Here is an 18,589-nt window from a genome sequence, read left to right as displayed (position 1 = left end):
GCCCTCCAGCAAAACTTCCAGGGTGGTTTAGAAAAAGCCAAGGAGGATTTATAGCAGAGCTTAGAGAATTGTGTCTCTTAGGTAAAAATTTAAGACCCACCCCCAAAATGCCAGATTTAGAGGCAAAAAAGAGACTTGTGGATGAGGAATCTTTGTAGCAACAGGGGTTAGCCAGAAGCCCTCGGAAAGGTGTGATGAGGGCCAACATTCAGTGCCACTTTCTCAAATCAACCCTCCAGAAAAGCTGATTGCAGACCACTGATTGCAGAAACGTCTTCCTTACCTCCAATTCTTGCATTGTATGCAATTCCCACTATGCAGTTGGAGTTGTTCGCTGACGCTGCCACTTCCCCAGCACAACGGGTGCCATGCCTGGGGAAAGAATACAGAGAATGTTATTTCTCTTTCAGAAATCAAACACAGTCGTACCTCGGAAGTCGAACACCTTGCGAGTCAAACGTTTTGGCTCCCAAACGCAGCAAACCCGGAAGTGAGTGTTCCGGTTTGCGAATGTTCTTTGGAACCCGAACGTCCGTCGTGGCTTCTACAGTTTCCAATTGGCTGCAGGAGCTTCCACTTTGGTTTCCAAACGTTTTGGATGTCAAACGGACTTCTGGAATGGATTCCGTTCGACTCCCAAATAGATAGATAGATAGATAGATAGATATATTTGAAGGGGGGATAGAGGGAGCAGACTGCATGTGTAGGGAACACTGAGCTTTACCCCACATGCAGTTTGCTCCCTCTATCCCCCCTCCAAATATCTATCTATCTATCTATCTATCTATCTATCTATCTATCTATCTATTTGGTGCCATGACTCCAGACCACTTCAAACATTACATGGTGGTGTCTAAACTGTCTTTTTTTCTAAATAAAAATAAAAAATGGGGACGCATTGAAATATGCAACAGCCTGATTTTCATCTTCAAGCAATTCAGTTCAGAAAAAGCTTTACCACTCCATTCTGATGAATGCTATCTCTGCACATATACAAGTGTTTGTGTGATTTGTTGATTTGTATCTCTCAAATATTGTGTACACAGGTACACAAGACTGTATACTAGTTGAACGTTACATGTGAATAACAGTATGAGTGTACAGCTAAACCACCTTGTGTACACAGTTTGTACACTGTGAACACCTAATATACGTACACTGACCTTAATGGAATTACAGTGTTTTAGAGTGGGAAAGTTCTTTATCAAAAATCATGATGAAAATACCCCTTCTATTTTCTGTGTTGAAGTGGAGACTCTGTATGGAAACCCTGTATGGAAACCCTGGCCTCTTGCGAGTTTTCAGAAGTGTGCAGGAGTTTTTGGTAACTAATCCCCCAAATTAATGAAGTGCTCAGAGGATTAGTGTCATTAAAGAGAGAAATTCACAGAAGGCCTCCATAATAAATACAAATAAAAATGAATTCTTGGCTTGGATTCTGCCGGTTTGGAAACTGCTTTTGCACTGCAGCCAGCCACCTGTGAATTCCACCACACAACTTGCCCTTGTGAGGGAATCACAGACAACTCTCTCAACACCAGGTGGGACGCAGCAGTGGAGGTGGAGCTGGAGCTCTGCACTTGATGTAGCCATTATAGCATCCCAAGTTAGACATTACACCAAATCATGGTTAATGGTTTAGTCTAAAGCTTAGTTTTGGTTTGACTGAGCAGTTTTGGCCACTTCACCTAAAGCTGGAGTGCAAAGCAAACCAAGTGGCCATAAACCATGGTTTGCCATTACATCTGGAAGCTGAAACCATGGTTTGAGTTCCAAGTGATAGTGGAGATTATTATTATTTATCAATTTATATTTATGGTTAACAGTTTTATCCCGCCCTTCTTTCCAATCAGAAGCATTATAGGTGTTAAACACAGGTCAAGTTATCTGGAAAGGGGAGGGGAATGCAGCATTTTTCGGCGCCTTCAAATATGTTGTTATTATTATTACTACTACTACAGAGTTCCCTAGGAAGAAGGATAGACTGTTGGACCACTCTGAGAATTATAGCTCTGTGACGAGAATGGGAGTCTTCCTAATAATTCTCAGCACCCTTAAACTACAGTGTCCAGGATTCTTTAGGGAGAAGCCAGGACTGTTTAAGTGGTATGATACACAAGATTGTACGGTTACCATAATTTGTATTCCAGGTCCGAATGTACTTGGTTTGTTTTTTGTATTTTTCTTAAAAAACGATAAAATACTTTATTAAAAAAATAAAGTAGTATATTCAGCTACTTTAAATATACAGTGCAGGTGGGGTTTGGGTTTAAGCACATGTAACTAGAACCATCTTTTATTCTTTTTATTCCACTCTTTATCCTGCCTCTATTTCTCTCCACTTACTCTGTTTCACAAGCCCCTCAGGAAAGGGACCGGTACTTTTGTTCTTTGTAATGTACCATGTATTATAGATGGCCCAGCAGCAACAACCATACAGCTGTCAGATCATGTCTGTACTGGATCACTAACTTTAAAGGGGCAAGGTGTGGATAGGGTTATGACCTCTTTTATAGTGGGGGTTTCAGAGCCTCAAAGGCAGAAGCAGCTGCTGCCAGAACAAAAAGGAAGCAACCGGTCACTGGAGATCTGTCACAGGCACCAGAGCCCTGCCTTCAAAGAGGCTACAATCTTCCTGGCACCTTGATGGCCCCAGGTGTTTTCCACTATAATTCTCAGTGCCGGATTTACACACACATTAAGCAAACAACATCTTAGGGTCTCGGAGGATGAGTGGCCTCTAAATATACAGTCGTACCTTGGATCTCAAACGCCTTGGCTCCTGAACAAATTGGCTCCCGAACTATCAAAACACAGAAGGCAGTGTTCCAGTTTTCAAACTATTTTTCAGATGCCGAACGTTCTGCGCGGCTTCCGATTGGCTGCAGGACCTTCCTGCAGTCAATCAGAAGCCGCACCTTGGTTTCCGGAACATTTTGGAAGTCGAAAGGATTCCGTTCAGCTTCCAAGGTACGACTGTATATATAATTTTAATACTCATTTTTAAGTTAAGATAATTGGCCAATTTTCTTTATAGAAATGGGGAAAGCAGACTCTGAAAGGACAAAAATATACTCAAAGGCTGCACAATTATTTGTCATATTAGCCCAAATTCCTGCTAGTGAAACATGGTCTCCCTCCCCACTCTTGCACGATCCCATCTTGCTCTGGTGGGTCAAAAGAACCTCCAGAACAATGTGGCAGGGAAGGAGAGGGGAGATTGTTTCGGCTAGCAAAGCAAAAATGCCTGCACTGATGGAACAATCATGCTAGCTCAAGGCTGAATTCCATCCATTCTTTTTATAAATCTGTGCAGAAAGGACTATAATCTATATCAAAATGTAATTTGGCAAAGTGCCCATATGCTGTCATACAGCACAGGTGGCAGCTGGTGTTCGGTTCAGGTTAAGTGCAGACCGCAACATGCCCCACCCCTTAAAGCATCAAGTCAGTGTTAAAAAACAGGCCTACTTGTTTTCATTGCTGGCATCATAGCGCGGAGTTGGGTCTTCGTCATCCCCATTGACATCATAGCTTGCACGAGGGTCCTGAAAGAAACAGAGGGAGTTGTTCACGTTAGAAAAACTAAGAAGTGATTGCCAGGAACAAGCTTGTACCAGGACAAGAGACACTCTGGTAGGATAGAGGTTCAAACACAGTTTATAGGGTATAAATGTTGTTAAATTAATAAAAGTCACAATCAGTTGCAACAGATATTACAAGGCTATATGGGGCAAAAGGTTGGGCTTGATGTATAAAGGTAGCTTCTTATGAGGTCCCCCATTCTGCCTTTTTTTCTGCCTGAAAAAGAAGCAAAATTCTAGGACAAAGGTAGGGTTCCTGTGGCCCTCTAAATGTTGCTGAACTACAACTCCCACCACTCCTGAGAATTGGCTATGCTTGCTTGGGCTGACATGGACATCCCTGCTCTAGGTGAAGAAGAGGGCTTGGTCAGAAAGAAAAAAATTCAAGCGGGGCTTTTAAAGCACACTCAGCTCTCCAAACAAAGCACAACATCACTTTTAATGAAAAGCCCACAAGCCTCTTGAGATGCCCCATTAACACTAATGAGAAGCGCCAGGGATTCAATCTGATAACCGGGCATTCCTATTTTTTACATTTCCTCATCTGAGGCTATAAGGAGCCAGTAAGCATCAAGCAAATGTCAATTCCAGAGCGCTGACTTCATCATGCTCTCACAGATGTCCAGCCCAATTCTGAAAGCAGGTAAGTGTGCAAATTCAACAAAATGTTTTTTTTAAAACAAAAAAACAACAACTCACCTCAGCGGCTTAGTTCACCTCACAGAATATTTTTTCTCCTTTATGGAAGCCAATAGACAATACAATGCATTTAGAGTATGGGTGGGAGGAAACTGTTTTGAGTTATTCATTTAGGGCTGTGGAATTTAATTTATTAAATTAGTTGGTTAGTTGATTATTTTTTTAAAAAATCCTGAAATGAGATTATGCTCTGGAGGGCCCATGCATAACACAGAGGCCTCTGAGCCACTCCCTTATTTTGTGCTTGGAGAGATACCTATCAGATGAATCTATGGCGTGACCGCATTTGGAATATTGTGTGCAGTCCTAGTTGCCTCATCTCAAGCAGGACATTGCAAAGTTGGAAAAGTTTCAGATAAGAGCAACCAAAATGATCAACGAAGAAAGGCTGCAGCAACGGGGACTTTTTAGTTGAGAGGAAAGGTGAGCCAGAGGTGACATGACAGAAGCTTATAAAATTATGCACAGCATGGGGGAAAAAGTAGAGAAAAATTTTTCTTCCTCTCTCATAGCACTAGAACTTGTGGACATCCAATGAAGCTGTATATTGGAAGATTTGGGACAGAGAAAAGGAAGCACTTCATATATTTAAGCTATGGCATTTGCTCCCATGGCCAGCGATTTGGAAAGCTTTAAAAGAGGATCAGACAATTTCATGGAGGATAAAGCCATCAGTGGCTACAATGGCTATCCTCTGCTCCTGAATACCAGTTGCTGGAGGGTGCCTGGGAAGACCAACAGGGTTCCTTTCTTAATGCCCTTAAGTCAGTCTTTCTGATAATCTAGATCAGGGGTAGGCAACCTAAGGCCAGGGGGCCGGATGTGGCCCAATCGCCTTCTCAATCTGGCCCACAGACGGTCTGGGAATCAGCGTGTTTTTACATAAGTAGAATGTGTCCTTTTATTTAAAATGCATCTCTGGGTTATTTGTGGGGCATAGGAATTCGTTCATATATTTTTTCCAAAATATAGTCCGGCCCCCCACAAGATCTGAGGGATGGTGGACCAGCCCATGACTGAAAAAGGTTGCTGACCCCTGATCAAGATGCTTCTCCCCGTCCGCCATGCTGACTATGACTGACTGGAGTCCAATAGCATTTGGAAGGCCACAGGTTCCCATACCCTTGACTTATTCAAATATCATGGTTCTGATAACACGAAGGTTGCAGGTTCGATTCCTGGATGGGACAGCTGCCTATTCCTGCATTGCAGCGGGTTGGAGGACTAGAGGATTCAAGGTGTCCCTTCCAACTTTACAGTTCTATGATTCTTTGTGGCCCATAGGCAGTCTCCTGTCAATGCAGCACATAACTGAATCAAAGCCCAAGTTACCAATTTCCACCTGAGGCCACCTTTGCTCAGAAGCACGTTCAATTGGACTCACTTCCAAGAACCCACAGTGCCGTGTGTGCAGGTTGCATGTGCAGGTTGCGATTCGGTGCTTCTGCACATGCGCAAAGCGCGATTTAGCGCTTCTGCGCATACACGACCGCCGAAACCCGGAAGTAACCCGTTCCAGCACTTCTGGGTTTTGGCGCGTCCGTAACCCGGAAAAAACGCAACCTGAAGCGTCTGTAACCCGAGGTATGACTGTATAGGACTGCGGTCTTGAGGGCTAGGGTCTCCAGCTTTACTCACATAGTTCTGCACAAGATCAGGGTGGTGCTTCTCTATGCCATCGTCGAGAATGGTTACCACGACGTCTTTGCCAGTATATCCTCTCTGCCAGGCTGCTAGGACATTCATTTCTGACCTACAGTCGCTGTTGTTGTCTTCGCAGTGCTGAGGATGAAGGCAGCAGTCGGTTAGCCGTTTCTTCCTCACACAGACCAACAAGCAACACTCCACACGGCTAAACAAGCAAGTTTAAAAGATAGGATAGGGGAAGGGCTGTAACTCAGTGGTGGAGCATCCGCTTTGCATGCAGAAGATCCCAGGCTCAACTCCTGGCATCTCCAGGTAGGGCTGGGAGAGAACCGTGTCTGAAACCGTGGAGAGCTGCTGCCAGTCAGTGGAGACAGTACTGATTCAGATGGAACAATGGTCTAATTCAGTGTAAGACAGCTTCCTGGGCAGAAGGCCAAACTCAGTGGATTGGTCCTTCTTGCCAAGGCTAGCCCTAGAAGCTCAGGGGAGGTTTAAATGTCCCATCCAGCCTTGTGATGTGCTCTGTCCATCAATCGAAGTCAGCCTTGTAAACAGCAACTAGCCAAGTCTTCAAAACCAGCTGCTTAGGTTTTTAACTTGTAACCCAACTTAATGCACACAAATCTAAGCATTTTGAAGCATCTAAGATTAGGTTACACATTCTATTATTATTTGTAGGAAATACTATGAGCAAAATGGGAAATTGACCTGGGTCGACTTTTACGTTATGATTATTTTTAATTTGTACTTAAGCCTGTTTACTATGTAGGTAGTTTTATTTGTTAGTTTTTTCTCTTTTTTCATTCCTTAATTATTTGATTTTTCTTCTTAATATCGCTGCCCACTCCTTAATATCGCGGTAATTCTATCTTATACACGTGTTGGACTAAACAGAGCTCTGAAGATCTTTGCCACGTATTGTCAACTCAATCAATTAACTATCAACCATGCCAAGTCCAAGATCCTGATCTTCTCCAGAAGCCGGAGATTATACAAATGGAAGCTTGGTGGGGCAAAAATAGAGCAAGTCCTAAAATTTCAATACCTAGGAGTTATTTTTCAATACAATTTGGGGTGGAAAGCTCACATTCAACACCTACTTAATAAGGCCAAAACCTTGTCATATGCGCTCCTCCGATTCTTCTTTTCGGACGGAGCTTTGCATGTTCCCTCGGCCCTAAAGGTGTTCAAGGCAAACGTGGTTGCCGTGCTTGCTTATGCTGCCCCGCTCTGGGCCGTGATGACAGATCTTGCTCCCCTTGAGACTCTGCAAAGCCAATTCCTACGTCGGCTCCTAATGCTCCCCCTGTGCGTAAGCAACGCAGCCATGCAACTAGAATTGAAGGTCGCATCCCTAGAAACTTGCCTGTGGAAGCAAGTCTTCAATTACTGGTTATCATTGTGGCATAGATTACCAAACCATTACCTTGCCCAATGCTTATGGCGAGATGAATTCTCTAGCCTTTGGACTAGTAGAATCCATGCCAAACTCCTGAGTTATGGAATCTCTCCCTCAGATTCCCTAAAACTAGACCAAATCACTGCTCAGAGACTGATCCGCCAAAGACTGGATGACATCGATTTACAGCGAAATTATACGCTGGGGGGAGGTGTTTGTTCGCCCCAGAACATTGGTATCACTTTAACTTACTGCGTTCCATCATACCTCTCCTCCCTTTCGACTGTTGCACATAGACTGGCCTTCACCAAAGCGAGGTTTAACGTTTTTCCCTCCAATGTCCTGAGACATAGGTTCTCAAAGGGCCAAGCCCCCGCCGTGTGCGAATGTGATAAGGTGACGCCGGAGTCGCTCCAGCACATTATGTTCACTTGCCCCTTGTTTAATGTGCTACGGGCAAATTTGTTGGGATCAATCATACAGAAACTAGAGGGTACCCCACCAAAATTCCACCTTGCCCAAATCTTGCAGGACAAGGATACCCACACGACCCTGAAGGTGGCTAGGTTCCTAGTTGCTGTCCTTTCCCAAAAGCGACGCCAAGGAGCTCTACAAGCTAATTAAGGCGTAGTATGCCTTTCCATTTTATAGTATTTTATTGTTATAGTGGTGTTTTAGCGATTGCTTTTTTTTCTCCTTACGGCACAAGCTGTTATTTATGTGTTGTTTTTACCTGTATGGGCCTATGGCCGTAATAAATGATATTCAATGATATTCATATTCTTCTTAATATCTTTTTTAAAAGGCAATCTGTATAAAGTTTGATATTGTATCAGGCTGAATTTATTGACTGCATTCTGCTGATTTAGAGTATTTTGCATACACTACCTTGATTTTCAATGAATAAAATATATTTTTAAAGATAAATAGCCACTTTTTCTGGAATCAAATAACTGAGTGCTAAACATGCTCTGTGTGGCATTAGTTTTCCAGAGGCGGCTTTTAATGCAACGTGGAAATTAACAGTTAGGGAAACGTGAAGAAATGGAATAAACTGCCATGTGAATGCAGCACAAACTGGGAAGAGGAGATATAGAGTTGCAAGGGCCAGATATAGAAGCTTGGAGGGCCACATTAAGACACACATTCACCCTCACAGTCTTGCCACTCCTGAACAGCAGAGGAAGGGGGTGGAGGGAATGTGTGATTCTGTGATGCCAAAAGACTTACAAGATTCCCAAAATATGCATAATACGAAAACACACACACACAAACACACACACAGAGTGAATGTATAGTTACCATGTACCACATTTCAGGCCAGAGTGGGTCATTGAAGGAAACAAAATGGTGGTCACGCCGAACGCGTCTTTTGACTCTTCGTTTAACTTCCTGTTGTTGCAGCCACCTTACCTAGAAAAAAAATTTAAATAGCAGTGTTTCACAGGAATGCTTGGGGTTTTTTAACAGCAGCATCAATAAGAAAATATTTGTTTGCTTTGACATCTAAATCCCAGTTCTTGCCATATGGCTCACAAATTGCTTATTAACTCTGTTTGTACGACCAGCCAACAACATACGCTCACAAAGATTAAGAGAATAAATTGTAACATTAAAAATACAATAAAGTAAGCATTCAAATTGTTCTTTCTGGCAATTAAACAAGAAGGCACAAATCAGAAAAATGGGATGCCCAGATTATGAAAACACATCATATCAAAAGAGTCCATTGAAATCAATGGACTCTACATTAGGTCAACTCTGACTCCCACTAACGTTGTGTATCATCCAGGTTGTTGAAAGTAATAATATACATACAAATGCACACAACCTTAAAACATCAAAAATGAGCCTAACAACCTAATATGCATCTTTTTTCTCCCAACAAGCATTCAATACGAACTAACAACATTTTCTGCAATTGGATTAATCAGTATCTGTTGTTTTGAAACTTGACTTTGTCTAGATTTATAGGCTTTTTTTGTGTACAGTATGACGATTTTGCAAGCAAAATATGTAGATATAAAATTTTGTTGCATTAATCTCCCTATCTTAATACTGTATTGTTCTTGGAAATAATTCGACCCAGGCTTTTCTCTATTCTGTTTGATTTAACTATTCTTGTACTCTTATGCTACGAGCAATAAACCTTCAAGAATTTTTTTTCTTTTAATGAACCTAACTAATTAACAAAGCCTAACTTATCCATGCCTACCCACAAGCCCTAACAGTATCAAAAACTGTTTGCTACTAATCTGTTCAAAACAACAAAAGAGGTCTGGTGGGCCTACTAGAGGTAGGGAATTCTACAAAAGTTCACCACAGAAAATGCTCTCTTCCTTTGCATTCATTGCCTGGAATGAAAACGCCTTTCCATTTTATTGAGGTGCCTATCTTAACCTCATCAGAATGACACTAGACATCAAGGCCATTTGTCTAATTAAAAGCAGTTTCAAGCACATGAATAATTCCTCATCCTGTGCGTATTGTTTTTCTAAGTCACCGTCTGCCTTTTTCCGGTTTTTGCCATTTTTTAATGGGTTTCTCTTCTTAAACCTAAACAAATCCCAGTACAAAGAAGCACCAACGTAATTCTTAAGAGCAGTGGGTGCTTAGAGCCAAAACAAAAAGCAAAAAAAAAACCCTACTTCAAACACACGCCACAGAAGAAAAATGAAAGTCGGTTAAAAGGGCCTCAGTGAGTTTTGATAACAAAAGTCGAGATAAAAATTCTAGAATGCTCCCCTTTGCTCTCAAGTAGCTTTTGATAGAGCAGATGTTCCACAGCTGTACAGACCCCTCCACAGAACATTAACAAGATAAATTAGATTATAGGCATGCTGTATACCAAAAGTATGAGGTTTAAAGCAAATGTTTATTCATCGGAACAGATCGGAATTATAATACAACTCCACTGAATTAATGCAAACTTCCCTGCTCAAGTACATAAGAGAATTAATCCTCCACATCCCCAGCTTCTTACAAGAACAGTTTCATCAAGGAAAGGAGTCATGAAAATCTGGGATTAGTCTCCAAGGTAGGAAGGATCCCCGAGGGGACTCAAAGGATCTGAAGTGGATTCTCAGCAAGGGAGAACATTTCCGACACACGGATTAGCCTAAAGTTTCTGTAATAATAAATAGGAATCCCTGGGTGGGGGAAGGCTGGTTGTGACCTTTTGAAACGCGAGAGCTGAGAAACAACGTGAACCAGACATTTCATGTGCTCAACCGACTCTTGAGTTATTGTTTTAAAGGATTATCGGCACTTTCACCCCTTCAAGCCTCAGAAGCTTAGAAATATAAGAAACCTCAAAGGTTTGATGGGGGGGCGTTAAAAGCAGGGTTTGGGGGTTCTCTCTCTCTTATGTTGTTTAAGATGATGAGAATAATATAGTATTTCCATAACACACTTGTCTAGGTCATTTCCTGCCGAGGCACACAGCTCCTGTCAAGCTGGGGAGCAGGATTGGACTGGGAAAATTGATGGTTAGTACAGTACAAAGCAAAGGCAGTCTGAAGTCTGCTAAAAGGCACTCACAATTGTCTAATTAATCAGGCTTAGCAAACAAGCCTAACCCAGAAGGTTTTATTTGGCAAGGAAAACCACTTGACCTATTAGGACTTACCGCTGTCCCCTTCTTCCATTTGGCCAGAGGTGGTAGACACGTTACGTAAACCTTCTCTCAGCCCAACACCCCTTGGGGAGTGGGGTTTATGTCCAACAACAAAGCAGAGGCGGTGTGACGTAGTGGTTACAGTGATTGACTAGGACTGGGAAGACCCGGGTCCAAATCCCCAGTCAGCCATGAAGCCAACTGGGTGACACTGGGCCGGTCACTACCTTATAATACTAATAATATGAATACTACCACTGATAATAGGAATAATTCTATTTTTTGTACTCTGCCCCAGCCACTCTGGGCTGCTTCCAGAAACATAATAAACACAGAATTACAGAAACATAATAAATTACAGAAACATAATAAAAACTTCCCTCTGCAGGGCTGCCTTCAGATGTCTTCTAAAGGTTGTATAGTTGTTAATCTCCTTGACATCTGATGGGAGGTCATTCCACAGGGCAGGTGCCACTACTGAGAAGGCCCTCCTCTGCCTGGTTCCCTGTAACCTCACTTCTCGCAGCGAGGGAACCACCAGAAGGCCCTCGGAGCTGGACCTCAGCGTCTGGGCTGAATGATGGGGTGGAGAGGCTCCTTCAGGTATACAGGGCCGAGGCCATTTAGGGCTTTAAAGGTCAGCACCAACACTTTGAATTGTGCTCAGAAACATACTGGGAGCCAATGTAGGTCTTTCAGGACAGGTTTTATATGGCCCTGGCAGCCGCTCCCAGTCACCGATCTGGCAGCCGCATTCTGGATTATAACCCCATAACCTAAGAAGCATCTCACAAGGTTGTTGAGAAGATAAACGTGAGGTCGAGGAGGAAAACTGTGTGTGCCACTCTGAGCTCCTTGGAGAAGAGACAATGTAAAAATGTAATACAGTGGTACCTCGGGTTACATACGCTTCAGGTTACAGACTCCGCTAACCCAGAAATAGTACCTCGGGTTAAGAACTTTGCTTCAGGATGAGAACAGAAATTGCGCGGCGGAGGCGCAGCAGCAGCAGGAGGAGGCCCCATTAGCTAAAGTGGTGCTTCAGGTTAAGAACAGTTTCAGGTTAAGAACGGACCTCTGGGATGAATTAAGTACATAAGCAGAGGTACCACTGTAAATAAATGCAGAACAAGAGATGGTGGCTTTGAATTTTGTTGCGCATAAGGAAGACTGAGCAGGCCCGCACTGAGTGACAGTTACTGACAGCAGTGACCTCATATCTCCTCCTCAAAATGTCCCCCCCAAAAGACGAGCCTTGGCCAGACGCCTGAAGATATAAAAAGGTGAGGCGAGATGCACCTCCATAGGGAGAGAGTTCCAGGGGAGGCTGGTGCTCATTGGGGCTGGTCGCCCGTGAGGCAATCTGAAGCAGCTGCCTTGGGTGGCAGAATCCCATGGAGCAGCGTAGGCCTCCCTCTCTCAGGGGTGATGGAGGGGAGGACGTGAACCTGCAGGAGAAGCGGGTAGCAGACCGTACAGACTTCTGCCCCCTGCGGCAAAATGTGTAGATCCGGCACTGCCTCCAGATGCATCCGTAGCGACGCCCACCGGGAAGAGAACGAAATCTTGCATGGCTAATTGCATTTTGCTAATTGGCATGCTGGTTTATTGGGCTACTTCCAACCCTGCCTAAATGTTGCAACACACAGGCCGAGACACGTATAAACCAGGAAAGTGATTCAATTCACTTGAGGGAAAACAACGAAAATGCCAAGCCAATCCAACCCAGAACCTTGACTAAAACTTCAGCCTAGTCATTAAAACAAGATGCCCTCATCATGATGTAATGCTAATGAAGGGTATCCCTTTGGGATGTCTTTATTTGTTATGATTTTCCAACGCGGAAGATGCATCAGAATAGCATATAGAACGATCATCGGATTTGATGCTTTTAGGAGTTTGCAATTCACTGCATGTAAATGGCAAGGGAAAGCTAGCTGTTTGGGCATCATTTTCTTCCCACAATTCTCCGGGGGGTGGGGGGGGAGGAAAAGGACACCAGTTCCACCCCCACTCTCCTCACTAGGGATGCTGCAAATTTCCAATGGAAACAGGAGTAGAAATTGCCAATGTTTGCAATTTTTGCCCCCATGTCCAGAACAGAAATTAATCCAGCAAATATGATCAGTTGTTGTCCCTTTCAGTCCACAAACAATCTGTTCACGGTGTTTTCTTTGCATTGACATGGATAGGGTAACATAATGATGTAATCTTGCCATGGCCAACAGCGGGACAAATAATGTAGCTTTTGGCAGAAGACTAAATGCAGTGGAACGAAAACAGCACTGAATCCAAAGACCACAAGGCGGGATGGAAAAACAATGCCTTATTACATCCTACTCTTCTTTTGGCTAAATTATTTGTACCCCGCCCATCTGACTGGGTTGCCCTAGCTGCTATGGGCGGCTTCCCATTGCCACTCACCAGCTGAGATCATTACTAGAAAGAGCAATAATAGATAGCTCTTCCAGAAATGCTTCCATCTGCAAGCAAAGCTGACCCGTTGCATCATCTGGGGCCAGTGGTCATCTGGTCTCCCGTCATCTGGGTGGCCATTCCAGCGGGTCACTATAAGATCAGTTATAGAGGCAGGAAACTTTTTCTGGCCTGCAGGTCAGCTTCTTATCTCTCCACCCTTGTGGGTGGGGTCACCATTTACAGGTGGGTGAGGGCACAGCCAAACTGAGCAAGATTTTCTAGAACAAGTATGAGTGGAGGGTTCAATCCTGCCAGCTGCAGGGAATGTGCTGGTGAAGCTGATGTCACCCAGCAGTGGACAGGTGGGCATGATTTGTGGAAAATAGCTGCATGGGCCAATTGGGGCCCAAGATTGACCTATGGTGTACAGGTTCACCACCCCTGTTCTAATAACTGATACCAGTATTTGCTTGCTTTCCTCTTCCCTCCTAGTTCCCTCTTCCTTTTTCATCACGTCTGTCAGAAATCTGAAGTTTTTTGGTGCTTTTTAGCATTACGATCAGCTGCCCTGACAGATATCCCCAACTGTGTTTGCTTTCTGTGTCTATATGCAGTATTGCAACAGCTTGGCTCTACAATAGAAATTGTGGGATATAGATGCCGTGCCCCACCCTCAGAACTTGATTCAACTGACCTGGAAAAAAAGAAGAAGTAGCACTAGAGACTTTTCCTAATATTTTAAAGCTAACAAGTTCCACACGTTTCTGAGAACATTTTCTCCTCCCTTCATCAAGGAAGTCTAGGTAAATTGAAAGAGACAAACTGCAAAGCTTGTGGGAAAAGCCACTTGATCTACCAAGTTTCATTGGCAAAAGATCGCCCAGTTCAGGGAGCCTCTGAAATAGGATGCAGATTTATATAAAAACAAAAATAAACTTGAGAAGTTTTCAGCTTTAAAAGCACCAAGTCACTTAGTTGACTAGGAGCTTTAAACTTTTAAAAACAACGCGCGCGCGCACCCCCCTCCCCAAATCCTTAAGTTATGCAGTTCCATCTTTTCCAGTTAAATTCAAAGCGGCATGACTTGTTTAAAGGCTTGCTTTAGCACCACTATTAGCATATTCATGCATACACATTAGGTATACCAGTCAAGTAGCAAAACACTTCCCAAGTGATCTGCTAAGGGAGAACACCAAGGCATGGATTACGAATCCAGCCTAGCTCCAAGCACCCAAAATACAGCGGTGCTCTATTTTGCAAACTGTTAGGTTGCATACATACCATACATCTGAAGTGCATCCCCACCCCACCCCAAAAAAGGAATCCTGGAAACCATAGTTTACCTCTCACAGAGCTACAATTCCCAGCACCCTTAAGAAATCACATTTCCCTATTATTCTTTTTTTTTGGGGGGGGGAGGTCTTTAAATGTCTGGTGTGCATGCTGTATTAATCAATACGACTAGGTAAATAGACTAAATTTTTTAAAAAACCATTTGGTTTGCATCAAGTAGACTAATTTGCTTTTCCATTGCAGATATAGATTCAGACCCTTCCCTCGCCCTAGCTCCCCTAGGGCTCCAAAACTTAATTAGAACACCAAAAAAACCACCAGCCATCCGTTTTTCTCACAATTGGTGGGATGTTCAGACACTTGCAGTTTGTTTATTCTTGTTCTTTCTTCCACCCACCCCCCCAAATCCCACGCCATCGTCAACTATTATTGATGCAATATGGGTGTACATTCAAGAATTATCTACAGCTTGTTAGACAGTGAGAGAATAAGTTCAAATATTTGAATGGGAAGGTACATGGGTTGATTTGTTTGCTGTATGTGCACACGTCTGGAAGCTACATTTGGCAATAAGGAATTGGTGGGAGAGCACCATTCTCTGCTGTATTGTAGACCAGCAGCCTTCATAATCAGTGTTCCGCAGAATCAAAAAATCAAACGCAGTTTCGAAAGGTTCAGCCTGCCACCTTGGTTAAAAATGGGGCCCAGCCAGCACACTGGAACAAAATGCATCCTCTATGACACTGTTTCAGGGTAAGCCCAATGCCTGTACACAAGTTTCATGCCCACAATTTTAATCATCCACTAAAATGGTTCTGGCCCAGAGGAAAGCTTTCCTTCTGCCAACTAAAAGGGCTTTTGTAGAGAGGAATGTCACCCCAAGGCAACTTACAGCACTGTACTGCAAACTGAAGCAAATACAAATAAATAACGTAAAGTAAAACTCACATAAAGTTGCCCTGCAAAACCTAGGGGCCCACTGTTATTCCAATCTTATAGTCTAGCAAAACATCCGCCATTATGGTGAGTTAACCTTTTGTTTAACTTTCATTTGCACGGACCCCTGGAGAGTATAGTTTACAGGCAGGCATATTGCAGGGATAGCCAAAGCAGTGCCCTCCAGAAGATACTGGACTATAACTCCCATCGTTCCTGACCACTGGCCACGTGAGGTGGGTCTTATGGGAGTTGGAGTCAAACACTACCTGGAGGGCACCATGTTGGCTATCATTGGTGTAGCTCATCAAGGTCGACCCAATGATGCCCCTGCCAAGATGGCATTTGCCTAAGGGGCTTCATAGGCAATATATTTGGGGATATATACCATCATCATTTCATGCTGCCTACCTTTAACTCTGGGATTATGGTAATCATATATTTAATCTTGCTGGTTTTAAGGACACATTCCTACACACCCAAAAGCTAGTTAAATAAAAACGGTGATTTCCCGCCAAGCGTACTTTGGGCTTTCACCAAGTTCCTTTTGCCTTTTGTAACGTCCCCTTGCTCTGAAACTTGGGCTAATGCAAGACTAGCCTGCAAATTAGACCTTACACCAGTAGCTTCCTACTGTACCTTTGGATCCATTCTGAGGAAGTTGTGTGGGCCTCTGCTGCTGAACGTTGACCTTTTAATCGTCTTGCTGTGGTGAAAGTGGTAATAGTCTTCCAGGCTGCCAATCTGCAATGAACGATAGACAGAAAAGGTGTCAGGCAGGAGGCAATGAGAACCATAAGAAACAGCTGCATGTTCTTTCACAGTCCACTAGAACCAGGAAGGAATGCAATTCAGTTCGGGCAGGAAAAGTTTCAACGAGCAACCAAAGATGCTCGTTTCACACAGCTAAACCTCTTGCACATTTGGTCGCCAGGAGGCATTCAAACAGCCTGTGCAGAGGTCAGAACAAGTGTCCAGCTCTTCTCCCACCAGTGGCCAACTAGATACCACTAGGAAGCTCACAAGCAGAACAAGGTGAAGACAGCTCTTGCCAGCAGCTTACCCTCCAGAAAAGGGAATTCAGAGTTCAAGAGGAACCTACAAAACATTGTAGGATGGAAAGCTCCTGTTCAGGGTATCAACTTTCCAAGCTCTGCTCCAGGAGACTCCATTCCATTCCCACTCCAACTCCATCTACCTCTCCCACCAATAGTCCAGCAGCATTCCAAGGCCACTCAACAAGAACAATCCTTATAGGCTGCTTTTGCATTTTCCACACCTTTCAGTTTTCGCCTCTGAATTCTGCAAACCAGTATCTCCCCCTCTTCTATGTGGATGGCGTCATTTTGGCTACATAAGGATTAGGTAATTTTAACTAGCCACATTTTAGTGTTACATGTGCACCTCAAACTGTGGTTGACATTAGCTACTGTTTATTGAAACAAGCCAGCTTCACAACTATAGCGGACTTTTTTTCAAGCAGAACAGAATTAACATTAACTAGAGTTTGTCAGGTGTAATTAATCAAACATCACACCCCTCCTTGCAGTCATGCCAAGGAGGAAGGAGGCAGAGTAGGCATGGTTTATCATCATATCAAAATGTGGGCAGTATCAAAGATGGGAGCAAAGGAATCTGGCTGAGCCCTGGTTCACTAAGGGCTCCTCCACACTTCCACTTGCCCCGCTACTTTCCCCGGGGGGGAAACCCACGTTTTAGTGCTGAATCGGAACAAATGGCAATCGAGTTTTCTGTGAATCACCATTTGTTCTGATTTAGCACTGAATCTTGGGTTTCTCGGGGGGGGGGGGATGGCATGGCGTGGCAAAGGCAAAACCACTCAGATCCATGCCTAGAAAACATGGGGAAACTGCTCAGAAAACTACCATAATCAGACTCATGCTTTCTAAGCTCAGGACAAAAGCAAAAGTGTGCACAAGCCCTAAATCAGACCATTGTTTCATCTAGCTTGCTTTTGTTGGCACGGACTGGCATCTCTTTCCAAGGTTTCAGACTAAGGTATTGGAGAAGCTAGAGGGCTTCCGTATGCAACCTGGGGCATTCTGTATGCAAAGCACTGAGCTACACCTCTTCCAGAGCAGAATCTCAGTTGCATGACCCATCTGTCTCCACTTCTGGTTAAAGGCATATGTGAATGGATGAGCTCGGGGTCTCTTATCTCCCGCTCACCATACGGGCCAAAGATAAAATGTGAAAACTGCACTTCCGAAATGCATACGGCCTCCCCTCCATCCGCCCCACCACTTAATAGCAACAGAATATGCCTGGTCCAAAACAGCCTCCAGAGTTCTTGGAACCAAAATCCTCAGGAAACCATCTGCCCTTCACAGGTGCACACACATCACGCAGGCAAAGAGCCGTGCGGCTGTGCCATGGCAGCAGTGCCTGCTGCACTTATTCTGACAAAATGCACAGTGAAGTGCAGCATCTGGTGATGCTGCCAAGACGGTGCTCAAGGTCTCCAGATACAGGCAGCTGCAAAAGTGACGGCTGTGATTTCCCTGCAAATGTCTCCTGGCGGGGAAACTTTGGCCCTCCAGATGCTGTTACCCTGGCTAGCACAGCCAATGGCTAGGCGTGATGAGATTTGTAGTCCAGCAACATCTGGAGAGTCCCAGGTTCCCCCGCCTTGGTTTAAGAGAATCAGTCTGCAATCCTATTCCAATCAGCTGGGAGAAAACCCCACTGAATTCAATAGGACCTACTTCTGAGTAACCACGGTCCGGATTGCGCTGTAAATCACAAATTTAACTCAATGGAGAGAAAACCACTGGCACATGTCAGAATCAAGCCAAATACAGCCTCTTCCTTAAAAAATAAAAATCAAGTTGTTATGAGCCATCCTTCCTAGAGCTATCACTTGATTAAAGCCGTATTTGATGAATCCACTAAAGCGCCTATGATTAATTCTGCTTAAATCTGTATTGGAAGAAATAAACCAATACTGTAGTGCAGAAGAAGAGGAAAATACTTATT

General features: G+C 43.8%; 1 protein-coding gene across 4 annotated transcripts in view; it reads right to left on the bottom strand.

Moving 5' to 3' along the window:
• The window catches only part of PCSK6 (proprotein convertase subtilisin/kexin type 6), a 102,656-nt gene that overhangs the window by 57,408 nt on the left and 26,659 nt on the right, over positions 1-18,589 (bottom strand). For all 4 annotated transcript variants that reach the window (XR_014541637.1, XM_083586400.1, XM_083586399.1 and 1 more), the window contains exons 2-6: positions 16,232-16,336; positions 8,632-8,742; positions 5,922-6,065; positions 3,472-3,548; positions 284-372 (exon numbers count right to left, since the gene is read on the bottom strand). Coding sequence is in view for 3 of the 4 variants with exons in the window: in XM_083586398.1 (XP_083442524.1) it covers positions 284-372; positions 3,472-3,548; positions 5,922-6,065; positions 8,632-8,742; positions 16,232-16,336 (526 nt within the window). In the remaining variant the exon portion in view is untranslated. The remainder of the gene's footprint in view (positions 1-283; positions 373-3,471; positions 3,549-5,921; positions 6,066-8,631; positions 8,743-16,231; positions 16,337-18,589) is intronic.

This window comes from Podarcis filfolensis (genome assembly GCF_964270895.1).
Source record: "Podarcis filfolensis genome assembly, chromosome: 14".
NCBI classification, from domain to species: Eukaryota; Metazoa; Chordata; class Lepidosauria; order Squamata; family Lacertidae; genus Podarcis; species Podarcis filfolensis.
The sequence above is the reverse complement of the archived record's forward strand: the minus strand, read 5'-3'. Positions and strand labels throughout refer to the sequence as shown.